General features: G+C 43.2%; 1 protein-coding gene across 1 annotated transcript; it reads right to left on the bottom strand.

Moving 5' to 3' along the window:
- Positions 1–217: 217 nt before the first annotated feature.
- On the bottom strand, positions 218–24,179 carry EGLN1 (egl-9 family hypoxia inducible factor 1). Its single transcript, XM_083176264.1, has 5 exons — positions 22,982–24,179; positions 20,406–20,525; positions 16,914–17,050; positions 13,942–14,012; positions 218–2,505 (listed from the first exon to the last, which is right to left on the bottom strand). Exons 1-5 carry the CDS (start codon positions 23,783–23,785, stop codon positions 2,441–2,443), a joined length of 1,197 nt encoding a protein of 398 aa, XP_083032390.1. The 5' UTR covers positions 23,786–24,179; the 3' UTR covers positions 218–2,440.
- Positions 24,180–26,355: the final 2,176 nt, after the last annotated feature.

The raw sequence follows: 26,355 nt of genomic DNA, 5'->3' as shown, positions 1-26,355 counted from the left end.
CAGTAACAAGCTGCCACCACAGTACCCAAAGCAAAGCATACCAGTAGCTATATCATTCCTACACACTGGTAGAATGTCACGTCTTCTTTCAGATCTCCTTAAAGCTTTGATGAAATCACTACTGGGCTTGCATGCCGAATATATGTACTAGAATAGTCAAGTCTAGTCACAGCATTTTTTTTGTAAATAAAGTATAATCCAGAATAAAGTACACACATTAGTTGTAGAATGAATTTAATATATCTGTGGAGTTACAGTAAAAATGACAAGTAGTGACACCATGGCTAAGTGCATTTTTCTCTTTGTACATTTACAATAAAATACAAATTAAAAAGATTTAACTCTGTTACCAACGGGTAGTACAGGTTGTTCTGAAAGATAGAACAAGAAACTAGACATTTCTTGGGTAGATCATAAAATCTGTCATTTCTGTAAAAGTTGCCTATAGAGAGAATTAATACTGGGATGGTAATATAGAGCAAAACACAGAGTGGCGATTATATTGGGAACAGTTTTCAGAAACAAAAAAAGACTAGAATGTTGAAGATTCTTTGAAGGATTATTTATTCATGTTCTTTTAATCGGTCTTGCATCAGATTTCAAATAGGGCCCTGTTTGGAGTTTATGTAGGTTTCTTCCAAAATGAACCCTCGCGTGTGCGCGCCTGCACATGCGATAGGGAAGATAGATTGTAAGCTCCACTGGGAGATGTATTATAGCAGCACAGATTTTCCTGCTTCTCCTCTTATTGAATCAGGAAGCAATAATGCCGAGATGTAATAACATCTCAGGCACCAGAGCAGGGTAAAGAAAAGTCCCTTACTTACCCAGCAATCTGCTCAGACCCACAATGCATCAGTCTAGTGCCTATATGTTGTCTTACCTCCAGGCCAGCTCCCATGCACTGATCTTGCAAACATTTTAAGACCTCATACTCTGCCCGGACCACCACATACACCTATTTTTGTTTGTTTTTTACATCGGAACAATTTGGATTTACTATTGTATAGTGATGGCATAATAGTTAAATCTTTGCGGATCATGTAGAAAAAGTGACCTCTATTTTATCTGCATTCATGCACACCGAAGTTCATAGTGTCATCTTACATCTGTTACAATATGATTGGGGATCCTTGCAGTGTACAAAATGCATGACTTGTTGCAATGTAGGCGCATGGCCAGCACTGCATTAGAATTATGGTAGTCTATTAAAGAAGTACTGCAACTAGCTAAAACAGGTAATATGCAGAATTAGAACAAAGTTAGCAATTCAACAAACTGAAGAAATATCAATAATTTAAAATAATGTATTTTGTAATAAAAAGTTAATAATTGAGTTCAGTACAGGCACTTCAAGTTTATATGCACATTTTATTCTAGCATTCTTCATCATCAATGGCTCAAGAACGATGCCCTTACATTACTTTCTAGCAGGCAAAGAATCTTTGTATGATGTCATCTGACACTAAAAAGGAACAATAGTTTTAAACAGCGAGTCAATTTACTCTAAAAAAAGGACTACTATTTACATATGCTCTATGCTTAAAGTGAGGTACAGCAACTATTCACAATCCGCAATATCCATCCAGTTTCCACACTGCTCTTATGTATATAGTTTACACAGTCTTAAATTGTAAAGCTATTTGGAGGACGAAGTCAGCACTTGTACAGTCGCTGTAACAATGGAATACATCCCCCCCGTGCTCAGATTCTGCAGACCTTGCAGTGCAATGCCTAGTAATACACGAACCATAGGGCAATGGAATGGCATAATCATTGGGGCTTTTTATGATCATGCAACCTCCATATTCCATTAACACAAGTTGAAAGTCCTATCATAGGGCAGACATAATGCTTCATACAGACCCGAAGATCATTTTTTCAATCTGGCTGGAAATGTATGGAAGCCAATGACAATGGATCATTTGCTCCTGAACATTAAAATTGGTCTGATTAAAAAATACAGAAGTAGAGTAAAGCTGGCCATACATCATCTACAGATTGCTTGTCAGTCCTTGATGGATGGAACAAATATCTGGTAATATCCGAGTGACAGTTTTCCAGCATTTGAAGCAAATGGTCAACGGTCACAAACCATTCATCACATGTGTACCTTATCACAGAACAAATGAAAAAAAAAAAGGGAAGTAGATAGTGTATAGTTTCTTTTAGGAGAAAAAAAAAAAAAAAGCATTTAATACAAGAGTCCCATAAAAGCATTGATTGGCAACACTGGTCTATGTGCAGCAGACCAGTGAATATTTCTATGTTTACTGATTTGGTACATTGTAGAATTATACATATACTTTTATCATTATTTACATTCACAACATAATACAGCCCAGATTCCAATGTACAAGCTGTAAGTCAGCCCCATGCACGGTTATCAGGACATATACTGTGTACATAGATGACTAGAAGCGCTGCTGGTTCAGATCAGTCAGTAGTCCTCTTTCACAACATCATCAGAGGACTTGTTCAGCTCAATTCTCACAGACTTTTCACCTAAAGATAAAAAAAAATAAAAAAAAAGTTGGCAATAAGTAAAACTCTTTAAAATAGCAACTCAAGAAAATGCGTTAATAGGAGCTGCTTTGTATCCACACAAGTATAATTGGATGATGTGTGTGCACCACGATAACTCTTGAATGCTTTAACTTAAGTGTGCAAAATTGAAGATCATCTTAAGGGACAAAGTTCAAAGAGGAGTTAAATCGGACAACCCCTTAAAAAAGGTGCTGTCTTAATCAGGTCCATGCTATTTCTTTTGTTTCTATGCATTGTAATGTCGCTGGAAAGCTTATGACTTTCCCCAATACAATTAGAGCCGCCGGGCCCCACTAAAAAAAAAAAAAAAGGAGGCATGGTCAATTTGAAGGCTCTGTGCCGGCGCACAGGCTACTGGAACTGCTTCTACCCTGCTCAGCATACGGCACTGAGCAGCTTGTGCTGAGTGGGGGAGAGAGAGGCTATGCTGCTGCGGCAGCCTCTGCCCTCTACTCACATTGCCTGGTCTCTGCAGTGAGGGGGCCCTGGTAAAAAAAAAAAAAAAAAAAGTACCTGCTCCCCACCTCTCGACAGCACTGAAAAACACAGACTCCCGTAAAATGGACCCTTAACCCCTTGATTGGTGGGTTTTACTGGGGCAGGAAAAACCGACCAGTGCAGGTTTGTCCTGCCCAAAAATACTCACCATAGAAGGGGCAGTCTCTGCCTTCTGCGGCAGCCCGTGCTCTCCAGGGGATTAGGGGATTTGTGGCCGCTTGGAGACATTCAGGGCAGCGCTCATGTGTTCTGGCTCTCAGCCGTTCGTTCATGTCAGTTGTTTGGACGCCTGAACACAATAATGGCCGAGCGCGGCTGAACCTCCCTGAGCGGCAACAGGCCCATCCGTCGGATGGGCCTGAAGACTAGACTAGTATTATACAACTGGATTATATATTCTATCAACCCTTTTTATAGTCATTTATGCTATGGCTACATTAAGCCTATAAATAAATCACATGCTTACAAACCTCTAAAAAACAAAAACACACCCCAAACTTTTAAAATCATGAACCAATGTCAACTCTAGCATGAAAAATGTGGTAAACAATGCAAGTTTACATTTGTAGTCTGCACACAACTCCGGCTAATGTAGAAATCCTTACAGTCCAATAGTCAACCCAGTAATAGTCTATAATTGTTTGGGTCATGCATAGCCAATCAACTATGCAAATTTTCCTACTCTGCACTATGGTCTAACCATTGGGATTGATCGGTTGGTTATCATTAAACATTAGATTTGCTAGAATAAACAGAAACTGTAGGTGGTGCATTTTTAGGAGTCAAATGAACATAAAATCATCAGCTGCTAAGAGTATGTGTCACATTCATATGCATGGTGAAGAATGACACATGACCTTTGGTATATTGGTCAAACCCAGGTTATTGCAACGTTAAAAGCATCAAACTTTATAACCCAGCAATTCGACCTGGGTTATATCTGGTTCGCCCTGTGTTTAATGGGGGCCAGGATTTATTGTGAAAGTGCCGGAGCTGGGACCAAGCAATGCTATGTGAAAGCGGTATGGCTGTAGTCCCCAAATTTGAGTACTTGTGGTTGTTCAACTGAGGCTATATCTCAGAACAGGGTTCACAAAACTGGTTCTAGAGCGCTTCCAACAGTTCATTTTTTCCAGCCCACCTGTTTATCTGTAGAATGTGTGGGTTAGGAATGAATGGAGCACATGTTTGAAAATGTGACAGTAATGACTACACCTGTGAACGAGCTAGGAGGTCTGGAAAATCAAGGACTGGTATTAAACAAAAAAACCCAGTGGCCACAATCCGCTAAAAAGCGTGTGCAGTAGACAATACACTTACAGAGAAATAAACGTGTGTGTGTGTGTGTGTGTGTGTGTGTGTGTGTGTGTGTGTGTGTGTGTGTGTGTGTGTGTGTGTGTGTGTATATAAATTCAAAAACATTGTATGAGATACAATAAAATATATCTAGAGCAATGTACAGTGAAGATTTTGTAAGAATATAATACAGTCTCAATATTTCAATCCTCAACAATTTATCCAAAATATACTGTAATAAAGTAGTCCTCAACACAATATCATAAATGTAGCACAGTATATTTAATAAAATACAAGCATATAATTCACACATTCACATAAAATCAGTTATACTGCTGATTTACTTGGCTCACTGCACTGTTCTGAAGTTCCAAAAATGACCAAACTGAGGATTTATATTTCCATCTGTTCCTGTATGTGCTGTAGGTACAACTTTACCAGTAACGGTCAGGCTGTGGAGCTGCATTGTTGCACAAAGCAGACTACTAGGATATGCTATGCTTGCTTGACCCTCCCCCCCCCCCCCTCCCCACACACACACACACACACACACACACTGTAGTATGATATTGTGCAGTACAGATATATGCAAACATGCTAGTTAGTACTCATTCGTCGCTTGTTATGGCTCTGAGTATTTCCTCTGTGAAGCAGTCACAGATGAGGCTCAATTTGCAGGAGACCAGAATAATGCTGCTCTATGATGCAGGGTTTAAGTGCTCCATAAGGAACCAGCGTGGAATGATCTTTACACATTTGTCTGCTGTTATTCCTTGCCAGTTTCCTCAGAAACCATTTTTATACATGTTTGTGTGTGTAAGAGTACTACTTGGGGGCTGCAATTATTATTTAAAGTAACCACCATCAAATTGGTTGTGCCTTCACTTATTCTATTTTACTTACAATTCTGCAATCTAGATAATTTCAATTCTTGTATCACTGTCATACACTCCTAAAATATGAAGACACTTAGGACACAAAATACAGCATTTGCGGCCAACAAGCATGTCTGCATTACAACAAAGCTGTCACAACTGTGTAAACAGGATACATATATCTGACGGATGCCGTCTAAGGGAAGAAACTGCTTTTCTGCACTTCATAAACAAAACAAAGCAAAGCTAGAGCTTCATATGTACGTCATAAGACAAGACGGATTTCTTACTGTACCAGCTGGAAACACAACAGTGTATAATTCACATTTCAAAATAATAATGTTTCAGGGTACACAGACCAGGCGCAGCCTACCCGTTTCTGTATGCACTGTACTATCCATTACCCAGTTCCCCTGTAAGGTGTAGTGTATTTAACCAGTTATTGGTTAGCTCCCCTATATTTTCCTCCCACCATGCTTTACTGTGTCATTTAAGGAGGTGTCAAATCCCAGTCCCCAGTGATAGTGAGGACCAGACTGGTTTCTCTTCGAGTGGATTTTATGGCATCGGGACTTCCTGAGCTCAGATGCTTAACCTGCTCAACTTTGTAATATATTCCCACAAGGGCTTGGCAACCCATTGTAGTTGTCGGTGTGCCCCCTGTAGACGTCACATCAGGGAGACGAGGCAGAGGTGCACGCTCATTGCTCCTCTCCTCTCATTGCTTAAGGTGCCTTTAATGTATATCTCAATGAAGTTCCATTCCTTGCCTCAAACACCCACTGAGTTTCCCTTTAAAACAAACAAGTCAGCTGTGCCCTGCAATGAGCCTATTTAGGCAGCACAATGGGGGGCATACAGGGACATACCGTATAACAACTGCAGGAAACGCATGATTGCTTACCATGGACTCAAGGGAATACTGATGAATCTTAACCCACCAAGTATTCAAGGAATACATAGCCTCACATCAACAGGGGCTCACTTCCTCCTGCATAGGCTAGCAAAAAGTGAACAATGCAACACACGAAATATAGTACAATATATATCTGTGTGTGTATAACAATTTTCATACACACATCTCCTCCTCCCAAGGAAAAAAGCCTACAGAACCAACACAACAGATTTTCTGAAGACAACCGTAAATCATTATTCTTAACAATGAAATAGACAATCTAGACCACTGATCTGAATATTGCCAAGTTTTCAAGCTTTAAACACAACTCCATGTTCCCCCGTTTTTGTTAACATTAACACTTTAATGCCACAATTTAATCTAAAATTAAAAGTGCAGCGAAAAAAAAAATATATATATATATATATATATTTTTGTTTAAAAAAATCAAATCTAATTCTGACTCAAAAGTAGCCATATTTGTAAATCTAACCATGGCACACATTGCTGGCATTCTCTCAAATAGGAAATCAAATATTGTTTAGGACAGTGGTTTGTGCCGTAGCACCCTGGGGGTCTTGCAAGGGTGCCCAGGGTTGGTGGTTCAGGACCAATTCAAGGTTTTTTTAGGTCCATTATAATAGTCAAATTGTGGACAGACAGACGGTAATCCTGTCTATTACCACATAACTGACCCTAAGGATAAGATATAAACACAATTTATTTAAATGAATATTTGTTTCGGACTTTCTCAATAAGAAACCTTTAGCTATGGGGTGCCGCGAAAACATTTGATACTTTGGGGTGATGCAAAAACTTGGGAAGAACCTCCTAAACCTAGGGGTTCCCAAACACTGCTGCAAAAGTTCCCACAAATGTGCCTGCGGTCCATTCCATGATTTGAAGCCTTCTTTTTGCAGTGGTAGTTTGGATATCCTGTATGTATGTCATTATCGCAAATACTAAGGACACACTTCTTTTGCCAGACAAAGGTGATTAGCGCCATTGTATATTCGGAAATCTACCAATCGGTTCTTACTCCCAAAATCAGTATCTTGTGGATTCTGCCATATGCCAGCAATAGACAATAAGTAATTCATCTTTTTATGCTAGCCAAGGTGTGTATTGGCCGATTATGGATGAGGCTCCAGTATTTTCTGCATGGTTTCCTTTGTGAACATTACTTTGATTCATGAGCATTTTTCATATTTTCTTGTAGATATACAAGGGGAGTGGACTCGGGTTCTGCTGCTTCCTTGACTAGGTCAGTCAATAACTAACTCTATTACATGTTTGCTTGTTACATTCCACACTGTGTCCACCTATATTTTTCCCCTTTTTTGGGTGGTCACGGCTAACATGCCCAATTGTGAACAGAGTTAACTGAATTGGTGTTCTTCTTACAAGTTAAGCTCATTTCAATGGGTTCTCTCTTTCTAGGATTCATGTGATGCTCTACTGTGATTTAGGAAGGTAGTCAACCTCGGGCAACTTCACCAGTTTAGTAGTTGATCACCCATTCCTTTTTTTTTTTTTTAGGGAATACCCACCTTTATCTGCTAGGATTATATTACTATTATTGCTACTCTGAAGCTTGAATGTTTCCTTTTGTTATTCGTAATATGGGAAACGAGCTCTAGTCAAATTATACAGCGAATACAGTGAAATGCATTAATTTTTTTGAGCCTGGCACCACATATGGTATCAAGTCAAATAAGAATCTAGCATGCAACGTGGCCACATAGTATATGGCAGTCATTCCCAACCACGGTCCTCAAGGCACACCAACAGTGCAGGTTTTGTAGATATCCAGGCTTGAGCACAGGTGACTTAATTAGTACCTGAGGGATTCTGATTAAATCATCTGTACTGAAGCCTGGATATCACTGAAACCTGCACTGTTGGTGTGCCTTGAGGACCGTGGTTGGGAATGCCTGGTATATGGTGTTGGTACTAGCAGTCATCCGGGTATGGGTCATAGGGTCGACACAGCTAAGGTCGACATGCATTGTGCTTAGGTTGACACCTGAAAGGTCGACATGGTCATTAAGTCGATACGGGCAAGGTCGACATGGGTTTCACTTTTTTGTCTCGAATTGGTGTGCTGCACTTACCATGCTTCGGGCACAGTGCCTGAAGACTACAGTCACCACAAAAAAAAAAAAAGTGAAAAATCTCATGTTGACCCAACGACCAGTCATCCATATTGCATGCATCTGCACTATCTCCAGCGTGCAAAATATATTCCTGGAACCTCTTCATTACCACAATTATGTCTATGACGGGTCATGACACACACGCTCTTAGCACACAGACAAACTATCAGGGCCTAGGTCAGAGGTTCCCAAACGCAGTCCTCAAGGTACAGCAACAGTCCAGGTTTAAAATATATCCATGTTTTGCCACAGGTGACTTAATTAGAACCTCCGTTAGTTTGATTTAACCACCTGTACCGAACCATGGCTCTACTTAAAACATGGACCATTGGAGCGCCCTGAGGACTGTTTGGGAACCTCGCTTTATGGGTATATTTACCAAGTTCATGTTTTCACATTTGGAGAGGTTGCCCATAGCAACCAGAATCTAGGCATCTTTAGAAGAAACTGTAAATATTTAAATAATATAGTGCATACATAATTTGCAGCGCTTTACAGAGAATATTTGAACATTCACATCAGTCCCTGCCCCAGTGGAGCTTACAATCTATATTCCCTACCACATGTACAGTCACACACAGACATTCTAGGGTTAATTTGTTGGAGCCAGTTACCCTACCAGTATATTTTTGGATTGTGGGAGGAAAGCGGAGTACCCAGAGGAAACCCACGCAAGTACGGGAAGAATATACAAACTCCGCACAGTTAGGGCCATGGTGGGTATCGAACCCATGACCTCAGTGCTGTGAGGCAGTAATGCTAACCATTATACCATCCATACTGCCCCGTCTAGAAAGTTCTACATAAAAAGGCAAATATAAAACAGATTGGTTGCTATGGCGAACATCTCCAAACTTGAAAACCCACCTCTTTAAGAAAAATACCCACAATGTCTACAAAAACAGAGCAAGATCAGTTCTGGACAAGTGGTGAAGATCGGAGCGTTTGACATAAATAGGGTGCATAGCAATTGATTTTTAATTGGGAGCTCATATCCTAGCAGATGCAGCTATCTCATGCAAGTCACATCCAGTTTAGTCAAAAAATGGTGACATTTATACACTTTGGTTTATTTATAGGTTAATCTCATTCAATTTTCACATAATTTTAGCACACAATATTTAATAAACATGATCATCTAAAGTTCATAGGGATTCCAAAAATATGGAATTTGAGCACGAGATAGTTACACCGTTGCTTTCTGACGATTCAGGGCCAGATGCATTAAACTTGAAAAAGTGATAAAATGGAGAGTGCTAAATGACCAGCCAATCAGCTCCAAGTCACAGGCTGGATTAAAAATATGACAGTAAGTGCTCATTGGTTGGTGGTTTATCACTTTCCAAGGCTTCGTACACCTTAATGTACGCAAGCTGTTTAATGATGAAAATTTCCTTCAGGCTTTGGCGTAAAATTAATTAGCCAAAATCATTTTTTGGGGGGAAAAAACCCCACCACTAGTGAAAACCTCATGTTGACTTTCACTTGTGGACTACTGCCATGTAGACTTTTTGTCGTTGACATATCTGGATAAACACTGGAGCTAGGCATCACTTATGCTATCTTAAAGTGCCCATCAGCACATATCCTCTACACACATCCTAGTAGTCAGGTTGAAATAGTTTTGTATGAGATTTATGGCTTATGGGTCATCTGGGACCAATCTACATTTATTTGGAGTACTTCTATGACTGATGAACCCAATACTATACAGAAATTCCTTAAGAACAAATCAATTAGAGCATATGAGTCATAATGGTGTAATAAATCTTAAAAAAAAAAAAAAAAAAAGTGAGAAATAAAAAAAATTTATTAAAATAAAATAAAAAAAAAAAAATCACTATACATCCACAAGTCTCCACACTTAGCAAACCACTTCCTCATAGCCACAATTATACATCCTGTGTTTTGGAGAAAGTATGTCAGACAGGAAGTGTGTCCTTTTTTTCTAAGCTGGTTGCACGCTACGCTGCTGGGAGATTGCAGCAAAGCTTTCCTGTATTAAGAAATACAGTCTGAGCATGGAAAAAAAAAAAAAAAAAAAGGAATAAATTCCTTTATGAAGGATTTGCGCTAGTGTTGTAAGCAGTCTGATTAAATTGTGGTAGTTCAAGAAATCTTTGCAAGAACACAGCATGAATCAAGCGATATGGGGTGTGTGGGACTGGGAAAGGATTGTTGCTTTTAGGCATCCTAAACAATACACTGGAGCCAACTGTTCCTAGATATCATTAAGGGTTCCCATTAACTAAGAACATAGTCTACTGCAATGTGCTCGCGCCTTTATAGCATTTGCTTTAGATAAACAGATGCACATGAACATTGCATCGCAGTCACTTTTCTTTATTTTGCATTTGCATCCATTCACAAAAAAAAAAAAAAAAGGCACGGACACAATGGGACAGAGGTGACCAAGTCCAAACTACCGGTACAGGTATCTCATTTTTAGAATGACCCCTTTATGGCCTTTGGGCAGCTGATTGCTGTTTGTTCCCATACTAGCTGGATGACTGGCATGGTCATATTTAGATGTGTGACCGTCTTAAGGCATCCCCCCCTATTTCATAATAACAGCTGTTGCATTTTAAAAACAGGGATCCTTTATTATATTAAATGATAGGAGATGGCAAGATGCAAAGCCTGTGGAGTTTACTTGTTGAACAATACAGCTGTGTACAGAAAGCTTCACAGAGGAAGCAGTGCTAGTGTGGTGGAAATATTCCCGCTGAGCACAGAATAAAAAAAATACATTAGTAGCAGCTAGGTTTGAACTACAAAGTACTGGGATATGGTCATTTGGTCTACAGCAGTGGTAACCAACCCTAGCCCTCGAGAGCTACCAACAGTTCACATTTTCCAGACAACCTAGCTGCTGCACTCAATCACTGACACATTTTAAAAGATTCACAGATGGAGCCAATTAGCTCACTTGTGATTCTGTGAGGAGACCTGCAAAACATGCACTGTTGGTAGCTCTCGAGGACTAGGGTTGGCTACCCCAGGTCTACAGCAACTATGTTGACAAGCATTGTGTCGACACCACTAGGTTGACATGGGCAAGGTCTACAGTCAAAAGGCCGACATGGGGTTTTTCACTGTTTGAGCCGACAGGCGGTATTTCATACCCTACCATCTACTAGGGCGTGGTGGGAGAATAAAATAGTGTGCCCGAAGCATAGCAAGAACGAGTGATGCAGTGCACTTTAAAAATGTGTCCATTTCGACATTTCAGGTGAAAAAAAAAAAAAAAAAAGTGAAAAACCCCTTTTGACTGTTTACCTAGACCCTAGTTGATGTAGACAATATGATCTAGACTCCAAAGGTTTAGTTGCTACATATGTAAAACTTGTGGATTAAATACATGTATGCAAGTGCATCTAAGGTTGGGGATACAGACATATCCTAAAAAGATTTATCGGTTTCCTAGCACGGCGCCCATCACATCGTATACCATAAGCCTTACAATGGTATGCGATGGCACCCGATGTTATACAATTTTAAATTGTATAAGCACCCTAATGGGTGCTTTCAATGTTAAAATGGCTACCCTATAAGAATATTAATTGTATAAGCACCGTAATGGGTGCTTACAATGTTAAAAGCACCCCCACTATCAACGCCAACCCGAAGCGTGGCGAGCGCAGAGGTACGCATCCTCTGACCTTTTCATACCCCCATTAGCCACGTCGGCGTGGAGTTGATTTTAGATAGTGTGGCGAGCACAGCGAGCCACCGAGCCCGAAGCGCGGCGAGCCCCGAGCATAGAGTCGCTTTAATTTGCACTACAGTCAGAGTAGAACAACACTCCACTTGTACCAGAGCGGACAGGTACATTTTATTGAAGTAAAAAGTCTTGATAGACTCCAGAGTATAAACTGGAGCATGGCCTACAAAGAAGGCATTAGGACCTAATTATGTTCCTACAAGAGAGCAGCTACTGGGCTTTAACACCAAACCGGACATTATGCACTCAAGACAAATAAGTAACCCCACTAACTTAAGAAAAGGGGGGAGGGAGCGTCATAGACCTACACTTTCAGCATAACATCAATTTGACAAATGAAACAAGATGCTTCACAGGCTATCAAAAACATTCTAGCTCTTGTCTTCCCTTCTGCGTGGATATCATGGACTTCTTGCAGGCCACAGGAAACCAAAAACAGCATAGATGTAAGTCAAGACTTGTACACGGTGTTGCATTATTTATTTTCAGTTTCTTATATAGCGCATACATATTCCGCAGCACTTTACAGAGAATATTTGAACATTCACATCAGTCCCTGCCCCAGTGGAGCTTACAATCTATATTCCCTACCACATGTACACAGATACACAAAAGAAAAGCGTAGGGTAAGGCGCTCCCACTTGGGGTATAAAGTATTATATGGTACAGATGTAAATTTTTGATGTTTTTTCTTTTAGCTAATGAATATACTCTGTACAAAGGTGAGCCTTCACTTAGGCCACAAGATCTTTTGTATGTTTTCGTCCGATACGGTCACAGTTATTTCTCTTCAAGACTCTTTATATACCTCGGATTAAAGTGGACTTTTGCAGAGACCCGGGATCTCTCCAGGATATACTTCCCTTATGTTCAAGCGACATGAATAGATTAGAAGGCCAGACACGGTACTATGACAGTTATGGTGTGTACACACGGTAAGATGTGCCATGCGATGTGATCCCCGATGCGATCGCATTGCACGGCAAGCATGCAATTTTGACTATATAGTGCAGATTTGCACTATATAGTCAAGGCAGCCAAGACTTTCTGCTGTGCAATACGGGAGTGCGCATCAGGATCGGTTAAAACCCTTGCGATCTGCATGCGATAACAATGCGATTCTGACTATATAGTCAGAATCGCAGGGTGATTGTACCCGTGTGTACACACCATTATCATTTTTGTTTTTAATATTTATTAATAAACGTTTATATATTTACACTATGTGGAGCATTTAATTTTAATTCTATAAAGAGTCTTGAAGAGAAATATCTGTGACCGAAGTATCAGACGTAAACATACGAAAGATCTTGTGGCCTAAGTGAAGGCTCACCTCTGGTACGGAGTATATTCATTAGCTAAAAGAAAAAAAAAATGACATTGTCTTTTAATATTATCAACACTATGAAAAGTGCGATTGTCTTGTGGGTTTTTTTTTTTTTGGGGGGGGGGGGGTACTCGAACCCCTGAAGAACCCTCAGACATCAAAAATTGACATCTATACCATCTAATACTTTATACCCCAAGTGGGAACCCCTTACCGTACGTTTTTCTTTTGTGCATGATTGTTGTGATAATGTGGTGACTATCTTTTGTGATAGGGCTGCACCCTTTGTTTAGAGCGCAGGTTAGCTCATTTTTCCTTTTTGTTCACGGCACACACAGATGTTCTAGGGTTAAATTTGTTGGGAGCCAATTAGCCTACCAGTGTATTTTTGGATTGTGGGAGGAAACCGGAGCACCCAGAGGAAGCCCACGCAAGTACGGGGAGAATATACAAACGCACAGTTAGAGCCATGGTGAGAATCAAACCCATGACCTCAGCAGTGTGAGGCAGTAATGTTAGTCATTACACCATCTGCACTGCCCCATACTACATGGAGCCCTCTATCCAGCATAGGATTAGCATCTACATTGTGCTTTAGTCATGCATATAAGAGAATAAATTACCTGTTGTTTGGTACTTTTCTTTAGCCCGTGCTCTTTCATCTGCATCAAAATACCAGACAGTTATTGCGTACCTAGAAATAAGAGAAAGCACACAGGTCATAACACTGCTCAGAGTGCTGGAATAGATACAATAATGTGACTAATTTAGGTTCTAAACGGATTCATAAATCATTGTTTTACAAGTGACTTTTGCCAAGAGCTATAATGGGGCATTCAATGAATTTTGTCCCCATGGTATTCATCTGCAGAATTTTGGCAATTTGAGTAAATTTTCATCCCTGCCTTTTTAGGTATTTTTTTTTTTGGGGGGGGGGGGGGGGGAAATCGAATATGCTCACAAATTAAAGCAAAAGTGGTTGAGAACACATGGACCTGAGCTGATCCATGCGGTTTTTGCCGATGCCAGATTCATGGACCAGTTGAGAAGAAATATAGTCACAGGCATTGAATAAGGCGAATCCAATTAGCACTAAAAACAGACGAAAACTGCAGATGTTACCTTGGAGAATTTTTTTTTTTTAATACAAAGCGGGCAATAATTGAGTACCTCCCATTTAGAAGTGTCCTATAGCCAAGCAACATTTCCATACATGGTACCTCACACTGTACCCAAATGCATACAGGCCAGGACAACAGGTGGCGCTTTTTTGCAGAATTTATTAAATAGGAGGTGTCGTAAATCTGCGAGTGCTGAAGAAATCATTCGATGGTCACGACCATCGAATGATTTCTCTCCTGCACCCAAGGCTGCGAATGGATGATACATTTTGCTTTCCCATGTGCCCTGGTCTGTCTTAATAGCTTTTATAGTAAAACTTAATTCCGTATATAAAATAACATTGTGGGGCCATTTTACCATAGGATCACATGTACAATGCGATATGGGCAGGAGGATTGCATTACAATATGCAATATGTATGTCTGTCTGTGCAGACACCGGAAAACTGGTTCCGAAAGAGCCTGTTATTGCAATCTGCTGCACCAGGGTCTGCACACGCACAGTTAGGGATATACAGGTGAAGGCCAAACTGTACGGAACACTCAGCGAACTAAACCCACAATGCCGACTGGTACCCTCCATGCATTCCCTCCTGGCTTCTTTAAGTTTTGTGACCTACTGCTTGTACAGTCCCATGGGTGCTGCAAGCTGCTCAATAATCAGATGCTGCATCTACGATGCATGTCAGATCACTACTGCAGGATGCCTCCTACATTGCCTTAGGGCTATTTCACACGCTCCGGCTCCTGCCGGGAAGCGAAATCCCGCACGGCCAGGAAGCCATGCCGCACACAGTAGTTTACAATGTAGGGGATGGCCACAGCCGTGGCCGTCCCATGTGAATGGACACATTTGTGTCCATTATTAACTGCTGTGTGCGGCATGGCTTCCTGGCAGTGTGGGATTTCGCTGCCCGGCAGGAGCGTGTGAAATAGCGCATACAGTGCCAGAGACCATTCCATTTGTTAATTTTCCTTGCCAATCAGAAAAGAAACATGAAAGTGGGAAAAGTCATATTCTATGTTATGCAGAGGATCTCTAAGAACATTTCAGTTAAAACCTTAGTTCAGTAGTTTGGAGTTAAAAATAAGCATACATCCACACAATATAGTGCTCTTTAATCCGAATACCCCCTTCACATCGCAAAAATAACCCAAGTGGAGGCTCAGCGTGAAAGCACCAATGTGAAACACTGGTCAATCAACCAAGCATTTAAACCTGGGTTAAAAGAATGGTTAAAACACTGGTCGCAGGGTTTATAATGGGTGAACTGGGTCCACATAACCTTTAACATTAGTATAGAAAGATACTAAACAGCAGATGACATAATGTTGGTGACGGGTTCTATGCTGAATATGTTTCAAGCCCTTGTAACCTGTACATGCAGGATGTCATTAACAACCAGCTGGAGCGTGGTAGACGGTATGAACAATACATCATACTTGCAATTAAAAAACAGTATGGGAGCACACAAAACTCAATTTAGATTTTATGTTCGAGTGAGCACATTTTTTTTTTTAATTTCTCCACAAATGGCAGCACCACAGTTTGACCGAAATGATATGTACCATAGAATTACAACTTAAGAAAAGAAAACCTCCCCACACCAAACAGTTCTATAGAGTGAAAATACAGAAACAGATCTGCTACTGAATATTAGTGACATTACAAACAGCAAGCTTTCATGGGTAACACGGTCACAGGCCTACACATACACTAGAGCTATCATGGTCTAATAAACCTCTCAAATGTAAGTGGCAGTAAATAAAAAAAACAAAAAAAACAACAACTATAACAAAAAGGTGGCCATATACCTGTATATACATTAACGCTCTTATGTGCTGCCTAACACACTGCAACTTATATAGAATAATGAAACCATACAAAGACAAATTGGGAGCAGCAGGATTAGGACACAGAAGGGGCAGATTCAAAGGTGAACGCAGTTGCCGTAATGGCTATGGTAGTATTCAAATGGTACCAATTTTTTCTCCTAGATTAAGGTGCCCATAGACGGTCCGTTCGGCACTTATATAGTACACATCGCATGCGATGAACAGCTAGTACAAAAAGTATGTGCAGCACATACTTTTTGTACTGTACAATGAGATGCACGGGAACACGCATCTCATAGTACAGAATGGACGGCCCGGCAACGGACCGTCTATGGGCACCTTTTAAAATGCATTATTACCAGAATATGTTACCGCAGATCCTTAATTGCGAGAATTCTTGAGCAGGTTCCCGTTGCAGCAGTTCTTCTAAATACAGGCTCCTTTCTGCCATTTGTCGGATTTAAATATTTAACGGGTTTTAAAAATGTACTTTTCAGAGATATAATCATTATTGAGATAGTTTTGTTACCTACAAAACGTGTGTGATCTTTATGCCACACCCTGTATATGGAGAACATACATACACATCAGTCACTAATACACTGCAGCAGAGTGTAGGACGTGGGAAAACAATTTACCTTGTAGCAAAGGCGGGCTGAACTTCATGAGGGTTGCGACGGTCAGACCAAAAAAACAATAGTCTATCAAATTTGGGTTCAATGTCAGCAAACTGAGACTTGCCTTCAGGGAAAATTCTTAACACACCTCCATTTACCTGCATTAAAAAAAGGAGTTCAGGAACACAAATTATTTAAATATATGTATTAATATTTCTGGTATTTTTTCTATTTATTTTTAATGCAACGTTCGGCTCACTCACTCCTAAACCAGAATGGCCCTCTTTTGGCCATTAGCAATTTATCCAGCAGATTGTAGACGGTCTAATTTCTGAAAACAAGCAACTGCTGCTTGAGAATATTTTTGGAAGTAGTCAAATGGCCAAAAACACGAATACAAGCTAGAAGGTCAAATCATGGTCACTAAAAGTTAAGATAAAATATATGTCAGACATTGTAGACTCCACTCATTAAGTACAGATTACAGTGAAGGTGCCCATACACGGTGCAACAGGGCAGTGCGATGAGATGCGCGCTCCCATGCACATCCAATCGCACAGCATATAAAGTCTGCGTAGCCCATGCTTTTAGTGCTAGATTGCATAGAAGCTAGTACAAAAAAGCATAGAGTTCACCGCACCATGGGCCAGATGTATTAAGCCTGGCAAAGAGATAAACTGGAGTTAATGTGGAAGGAGATAACGCATCAGCCAATCGGCTGTGTTTGAAATATGACAGTTGGGAGTTGATTGGCTGGTGCGTTATCTCCTTGCAATTTAACTCCAGTTTATCTCTTTGCCAGGCTTAATACATCTGCCCCCATGTATGGGCACCTTTATGTGGCATACACACGGGGAGGTTGTAGCCCTATTTTTTAACTGTCTAGATTGCTCAGAAATTAAGCACCGACCGCTCTCTGTGTAGGCCCACCAGCGACAGCTATGTGGGGTCCCCATAACTGGGCTAGATTTATACTGCATGCAGTGTTCTCTCACCACTGGCAGTGCCAAATTATACAATCGCTGGTGCAACCCATGTGTGCCATCGCTGCGGGTTACACTACTTCGCTTAGCAAGGAGGCTCTGTTGCCCGTGTGTACAGGGCATAAGATCTGTAAAGTCAAGAGTATTAGCAATAGTGATATAGTATAGAGAAGTTAGTTACGGATTAATCTACTAAAAATAAAAATTTAGACCCAAAAACGTGCACAAGTTTACAACCATTAGTTCTCCAAGATGTTCAGAACAACCTCCCTGACAAGTGTCTTGAAAAGGCAGATTTAAGCCTGGTGAAGAGATACAGTGGGCCGTGATCATGCATCAGCTCCAAACTGTTAAGTTATAGATGATAGCGTTCTGAACATTCTCTAAAGAATTCCTGCGCTATCCATGCATGTTATGTGCTGCAGATAGCCCTTCAGCCAATGGATCAGCTCTGAGATGCAGCTAGAAAGGCCAGGACAATAAGGGGGATTCTGCTTTATTGGCACTTCTATCGTTCTCATCATGTAAGAACAGTCATGACTGACCTTTTTGTTTTTTCCAGCTTGATATGGTACTGCAGGTCTCCTTTATTTTAAATCAGCTTTATAGTTTCTCTGGCTTTTAAAGTCTACAGCGCATGCCCCATCTAGAAGTCAGTCAGTGCCATCACAACCGCACCATTCAATAGAGTCAAACCAGGACATGCTCATATTGGATGACGCGTATCCCGGGGCAGGTAAGTTAACGCACTCTCATATCAGATGCAGAAGGATTCATACATAAAGGCCGATTAGAAGACACTTCACCGCGGTAATGCAATAAAGTCCTGAACCTTAAGGAACAACATTTGGATTTTAATGAATCTAACCCTAGGTTTGAAAATGACAGCTAGGAGCTAATTGGCTGGTATGTTACCACCAGCCATGTTATCACTTCACCAGGCTTAATAAATCTGCCCTGTGTACAGAATAATTTATGCTCTTTTTAAGGCAAAAAGGTGGTCACACCAAATATCGATTTAATTTAGATTTTTGTTCATTCACCTTTGAATTTTGTTAGCTGCTAAAAAATAAACTACTAAAACTCCTATGTTTTAAAACATTCTTTGCAACATTTTTTTCCCACAGTACAGTGCGTGCGAAAATAAATAAATAAAATGAACCCACACAAAAATAAAAACTTGCAGAAGTGCCTCGGGTTGGTGGTCTAGAACCAAGGCAAATAAGTTATGGTCAATTTAATAGGCAAAACCATTAAGCTGCAGTTAAGCGGGCGCGCATTCCCCTTATACACCTGTATTGTGATTTACCAGTGCTGATGGCTGCCAAAAACTATGTGCACAAACAGAATTCAGTCCTGTCGCTCACCGTATAAATTAAAACTAAAGATGACAAAAAAAAAAAAAAAAAAAAATTATTATATTTTCTTAACCCCCTTGGGTGGTATGACCAGAAATATTCCAGGCTCAGCTGCGCTGCCGCAGCGGACTGTCCCAGAAAATTTCTGGGCATACCACTTTGCATTAGGTGCATGCCAGTGGTGCCTTCAGCGGAGTACCACTGGCGCACAACCTTTAGGGGTCCCCACCCCCTTCCGTATGCCGGAGCTACCCTGCCACCATTAACTGTTTGCATCATTGACGTAGGCGGCAGGCTCGGGGGATGGTCGGCGCAGCTCGGGAGAGTTTAGTCACCCAAGTCCTCCCGAGCTGCCGCAAAACATCCCCGAGCCTGCCGCCTGTGTGATGACTGACAGGCGGCAGCAGGGGCAGGACAAACCCCAGCAAAACCCACCACTCAAGGGGTTAATGAGAAAGTTTTTTTAAACTTAATTCTCATTAAGACAAAAAAAAAAAAAAAAACCCCTTAGATGAGCCATGATTCAAAAAAGTTTGGGAACCACTGCAATAGAGGAAAACTACAGGGTACATTAACATAGCTGCAGTAGCAAACACTGAGATAAGTATCAGTGGCCTGGGGGCTTATATCTTTTGCAATGATGTGTAACCAAGATCTCTGAATTACCTACTACCATGTGTAGTTTCAAATCTTACTGTGTATCGTATTGTAGTCTAGAACTTTCCAGCACCGATTTCCAGGGGCATTACTGATTTAATTGAGCAGCTTTCAATGTGTTCTGACAATAAGTATTGTATCATAAAAAAACAGCAGGGTTTGGTGCCATCAGTGCTGGTTTAAGTAAGAGAAGAAAAAGCACATGAGGGAAGAGAGCCCTGCTCATGAGAACTTATATATTTTAAAAGGGGAGGGGTAGGCAGACAGGGCTTACACAGATGGGGTAGACAGTTAGCATGGGACAGTGAGAGTTGGCTGGAATTGTTGAAGTGGCTCAAGAGCCCATTAGAAGTGGTGTTAAAAGGTGGAGAGTCTGATGAAGAGAATTCCAAATAAATATTATACACACACAGCCATAATAATATATTATATATAAAACCATATAGAACATCTGAAGAAAAACAAAAACACATTAGGAATTGAAGGTGAGGTACCGTAGCATGAAGCCAACATACCTTTGCATCCCACTTAGCATTCAAATAGTATATACAAGTAACACATCTTCCATCTGCATTAGGGTTGTCAACATGCCGCACATAGCCCGTTCCTTTGCCTGGGTAACAAGCCACCATCGCCTGTAAAGAAACAAAATGCTTATTATTGTGAAAAATTCTCATAGTTTCCTATTGTATTTTATGTTTTGCTTGATCTGTTCGCTCCTGCTGAAAGATGCCTCCTCAACATCCAAAGCGTCAGTGTTCCAGACCAGAACTGAGGACATCTTATTGCTGCAGTTCTGTGCAGGACTCATCTAGGCTACAGCGTAATAGTTATTTTACCCCCTTAATTGCAAACTGATTTTTATATTTTTGTTTTAATACAGTATTCACTTAATAGCACACAGGGAACTTCCTGTAGCAAGGTTACATCTTGTCACTGGTTTGTGAGCAGGCTTTTACTCTATTACTATATTCTGTTTAGAACATATGCATTATCGCTTATTTGGCTACTGTAGACATCCAGAGCACTTCCATCAGATTGGATGTTATTAGAGAATTTTCCTAATCAGTGTCTGGCCTTGGAGACACTGCATGTGTGGAATTTCAGGGGGCTATTCTGATTTGTTCGGGGGGGGGGGGGGGGGAGGAGGAGGAGACGACCAATGTTTTGCCCAGATGCATGTGCAGATGCAGGGTGCAAGCAGGCATGGGGATGTGGGGCGGAGGTCACAGCACATGGAAACACCCAGCATTTAATAGGCTTTCCCATGAAAATGCTGGGCATTCCCAGGGAAATCCTGTGATTTGCAGGCAGCCGACGTCAGCTTCCAGCACAGGACACTCACAGATCAGAGACACCATAGAGACCGTCGAAAGATATCTATCCAGCACCCAAGGCTGCAAATGGATGATTAGGCAAATCATCCATTCGCAGCGGTGTGGGAGGTCACGGCGGTTGAGGGGAGAAGGCCGGGGGGGGGTCGCCATCTGGGGGGCTTGTTTACATTAACTCTCACTAGCCAGGCTTAAGCCTCTACCCGCTCCATGGTAGTGTGCTGTGCATATGAGCCGCATCCTTTGCACAGGCTGAATGGGGGACATTGACTGTCTCTATAAATTACCTATCTGTTTGATGTGTGTATGCGATTATGCGGTCTGTGTCATGTTTAGCATGCCCTTCAGCTCATTGTGATTGGGAGATCAATTATCCACTATGCACAAGTGCTGTGGGTGACAATTATTTCTGTGTACACCCCCCTGAGGTGAGCAGAAAGCTACCCAAAGTAAGACATTGGGCAAGCATTTTGCTTGATGCAGCAAATACACTGCTTGAGAGTGACATCAAGCAATAAGCGACAGGCATTCCTGGTACTCGCATCCAGCGAAATGAACAATGGAATACCTCCAGACAAGCTGCAGCTAAAACAACTTCATTTACTCCCATGGTTCCAAACACCAAGGATAGGGCAGTGCAAGTACACACTGAGGAGGAGCGGTCTCAAACCAAGCTTACAGTATAGTTATATGCCCATACTGGCCGTGTAAGGAGATAAATGATTCAGTAGCACCAAATTGGTTTTTTTAAGCTAGTGTAGAATCCAGACCACTTTGCAATAAATGTTTCCACAGCTAAGCAACATTTTAGCTATAAAAGTGGTTTCTCATTTACTGCTGATCATCACTATACGAGCAGTATTGTATTGCACACCTCTGACATCAGCCTTAAAAGTAGATGTTATTTATAGTGTTACATCATAGGAACCTATTCCTATGGTCCGCTTACCGGTCTCTCCTCATTAAAGGATAATGCACTGCATGTTAACAAGACTACCCTAGCCTCAGAACTGGAGAGTGGTCTCTTAAGCTGGATACACTATGTGATATGGTCAACGATTTCCATTGAACTCTCGGGCAAATTATAAAGTGCGTACCCAAACGGCCAACTTATATACATATATATATTTTAGTCAGTGGTTACGTCCACGATTATGCAGTTGTTTACTATAACCAGAGCCTGTGTTACATACATGGACAAGAGAGGAGGTCACTGCTGACCTACGGGAGCGCACATATATTGAATATGATGTATATGATTTATTGTTTTGAATCACAATGTAATGATCATTTGGCCATATCTTCGCATAGTGCATACCTAGATTTGATGAACTTTGATAAATTGAAAGCTGTCATTTCCATGCTGCTTGTGAGCTAAGGGGTAATTTCCTTACTACAACCACAGTTTATAATGTGCAGTCCTCTACTACACTAATCACTGTTACCATAGAACTCCATCCACAAATTAGGTTATAGGTGCAGTTGCCTTGCCCACAAAGAGTACTGGACTCCATGCAGAGTGCAGTCGCTATGCATGCACATTACTCAGTAGCCTGTCACATAAACTGCAAGTACTATAATTGCTAAATGAAGCCAAAAAACTGATAGAATATAATACTGCTGAAGTGTAACATTGATCCAAGTCAAGGACCTACTTTGTGGATTAACGATAAAAACAAACCCTACTGTAGCTATAAACCATTTCCTGCGTAGACTGTCTATATACAGTGTACATGGAGCACTACGAGGGCTCACACCTTGGTTCTGCCGTTTATCCTGAAGTTGCCCAGCTTGCCCCCGCAGTGACGGATCAGGTCATCCATGCTGTTCATCAGGTGGCCGATGGACTTGCAACCCGACTCCTTGCCCTCCACCCAGGTGATCTGGTCCCCGCGGATGTCCCGGGAGGAGTCGCTCTTCTGGCTGACCAGCTGGCCGTCTGTGAAGCGCCCCGTGCTGTGCAGGGCCCGCACCTCGCCGGCTATCCGCTCACCCACCTCCGTGCCCAGGAAGTCGTCCAGCACGCAGATGCCGTGCTTGTTCATGCAGGGGATGATGTACTCCTGCGCCAGCTTCTGCAGCAGCGGCTTGGTGTGCCCATTGGGCCTCCCCTCCACCCCTCTCCTGGCGGCGCTGCTGCCCCCCGCCTCGCCCGACGTCTGGGTATAGTCTTCCTCCTTTATCGCCCGCAGGGTGGCCCCGCCGACCACTACCTCCCGCTGCTTGGTGTCGGGGTCTGCGGGAACCTCTGCCGCGTCCGGGCCGCTTGGGGCAGCTCCGGCGTCCGGCGGCTTGGGGAGAGGAGAGACCCCGTGTGCTGGGGGCGGCTGCGGGCTGTCTCCAGCGCTGCTGCAGCGGGCGGCGGGGCTGTCTCCAGCCGCCGGTCCCTTGCACACCAGCTTGTGCTTCTTCCAGTCCTGCCGCTGGTGCTCTTTGCTGCAGTAGAAGGAGCTCCGGCAGCGGCCGCAGCGCAGCAGGTTCTCCATCTTGCCGCACAGCTCGCAGTACTGCTGGTCACTCTGGCTGCTGCCCTCCCCGGCCGGACCACCTCCTCCGGCCATGATGAGCGCTCCTTCCTCCCGGCGGCCCGGAGCCGCAGGCCGCTGCGCAGGTGAGGAGGGAATAGCGCCGCTTCCCGCTGTGCGGATACTAGTAACAGCGATCCGGCTGCGTCACCCAGCAGCAGCGGCGGCCACACGTGTGCTGCCTGTCACACCGCCAGGCTCCGAGTGTAGCTCATGACAGGGGCCGGGCTCTGCTCTCGGCGCTGCACGCAGCGATACACCGGGCTCCGCGTTACGGGGACGTCACTGCGCCGCTGGCTGTACAGGCCGGGCGCTCTCTGTGCCGGGGTCACTGCCCGGGGCCATTACCCGCAATGGGAGCCCCCTGCTGCTAGCTCTGCCCCACTACTACCAGACAGAGACAGGACCTTTTGATGACATCAAAGTCATGTGACCAGCTCGATCTTGCACCATGTGACTGCCCCATTATGAAACGGTGTCAAAGAGGCGGAAGAATTGAAAAGGAGACTCGCCTCGGAGATTGTAGGAGGAGAGAGGCTGGCGATGTGCTGCCGCCGCACCTGTATCAGCACTGCTTCAGGGCCACTGTATATAGTTCCTGTCTAGCTGAAGAGGAAGCTTGTGTCCCTAGGGCTTGGGCTCAGTGTGGAGATAGGAAATTGGCAGTACTGTATAATCAGTTCTCTATTTAACAAGGGTCTTACCTGTGTCAGATTTTTTGTCTAGTATTACAGTGACACTATACCTCCCAACCAGGGGCGCTGGAACGTTTTTAGGTTGGGGGGGGCAAGATATAATCTCATTTTGGCGCCCCCTAAATTGCTATATGTTACCCCCAGGCACTATACACACTGGCAGCGGCATATACACGTGGGCATTATACACAGGGCAGCGGCATATATGCATGGGCATTATACACAGGGCAATACGGGCACAATGCTGGCAATACGGGGACACTGCTGGCAATACTGGGACACTGCTGGCAATAAGGGCACACTGCTGGCAATACGGGGACACTGCTGGCAATACGGGGACACTGCTGGCAATACGGGGACACTGCTGGCAATACGGGGACACTGCTGGCAATAAGAGCACAATGCTGGCAATAAGGGCACACTGCTGGCAATAAGGGCACACTGCTGGCAATACGGGCACACTGCTGGCAATACGGGCACACTGCTGGCAATACGGGGACAATGCTGGCAATACAATGACAATGCTGGCAATACGGGGACAATGCTGGCAATACAGGGACAATGCTGGCAATACAGGGTCAATGCTGGCAATACAGGGTCAATGCTGCCAATACGGGGACAATGCTGCCAATACAGGGACAATGCTGGCAATACGGGGACACTGCTGGCAATACGGGCAATACAGGCACAATGCTGGCAATACTGGCACAATGCTGGCACTACGGGCACAATGCTGGCAATACGGGCACACTGCTGGCAATACGGGCAATATGGGCACAATGCTGGCAATACGGGCACAATGCTGGCAATACGGGGACACTGCTGGCAATACGGGGACACTGCTGGCAATAAGAGCACAATGCTGGCAATAAGGGCACACTGCTGGCAATAAGGGCACACTGCTGGCAATAAGGGCACAATGCTGGCAATACGGGGACACTGCTGGCAATACGGGGACACTGCTGGCAATAAGAGCACAATGCTGGCAATAAGGGCACACTGCTGGCAATAAGGGCACACTGCTGGCAATAAGGGCACACTGCTGGCAATACGGGCACACTGCTGGCAATACGGGCACACTGCTGGCAATACGGGGACACTGCTGGCAATACAATGACAATGCTGGCAATACGGGGACAATGCTGGCAATACAGGGACAATGCTGGCAATACAGGGTCAATGCTGGCAATACAGGGTCAATGCTGCCAATACGGGGACAATGCTGCCAATACAGGGACAATGCTGGCAATACGGGGACACTGCTGGCAATACGGGCAATACAGGCACAATGCTGGCAATACGGGCACAATGCTGGCACTACGGGCACAATGCTGGCAATACGGGCACACTGCTGGCAATACGGGCAATACGGGCACAATGCTGGCAATACGGGCACAATGCTGGCAATACGGGGACACTGCTGGCAATACGGGGACACTGCTGGCAATAAGAGCACAATGCTGGCAATAAGGGCACACTGCTGGCAATAAGGGCACACTGCTGGCAATAAGGGCACACTGCTGGCAATAAGGGCACACTGCTGGCAATACGGGCACACTGCTGGCAATACGGGGACACTGCTGGCAATACAATGACAATGCTGGCAATACAATGACAATGCTGGCAATACAGGGACAATGCTGGCAATACAGGGACAATGCTGGCAATACAGGGTCAATGCTGGCAATACAGGGTCAATGCTGCCAATACGGGGACAATGCTGCCAATACGGGGACAATGCTGGCAATACGGGGACACTGCTGGCAATACGGGCAATACAGGCACAATGCTGGCAATACGGGCACAATGCTGGCACTACGGGCACAATGCTGGCAATACGGGCACACTGCTGGCAATACGGGCACAATGCTGGCAATACGGGCACAATGCTGGCAATACGGGGACACTGCT

The sequence above is a fragment of the Crinia signifera genome, chromosome 3, assembly GCF_055691185.1.
Source record: "Crinia signifera chromosome 3, ASM5569118v1, whole genome shotgun sequence".
Classification (NCBI taxonomy): domain Eukaryota; kingdom Metazoa; phylum Chordata; class Amphibia; order Anura; family Myobatrachidae; genus Crinia; species Crinia signifera.
Note: the sequence above shows the minus strand (reverse complement) of the source record. Positions and strands in the feature narration are given on the sequence as shown.

Excerpts from the sequence above, each read along its gene's own strand:
- EGLN1 (XM_083176264.1), bottom strand. The coding sequence starts at position 23,785 with ATGGCCGGAGGAGGTGGTCCGGCCGGGGAGGGCAGCAGCCAGAGTGAC. Across the intron at positions 20,526-22,981 it reads GGATAAACGGCAGAACCAAG|GCGATGGTGGCTTGTTACCC; the intron begins GTGTGAGCCCTC and ends GTTTCTTTACAG. Across the intron at positions 17,051-20,405 it reads ATGCTAAGTGGGATGCAAAG|GTAAATGGAGGTGTGTTAAG; the intron begins GTATGTTGGCTT and ends TTTTTAATGCAG.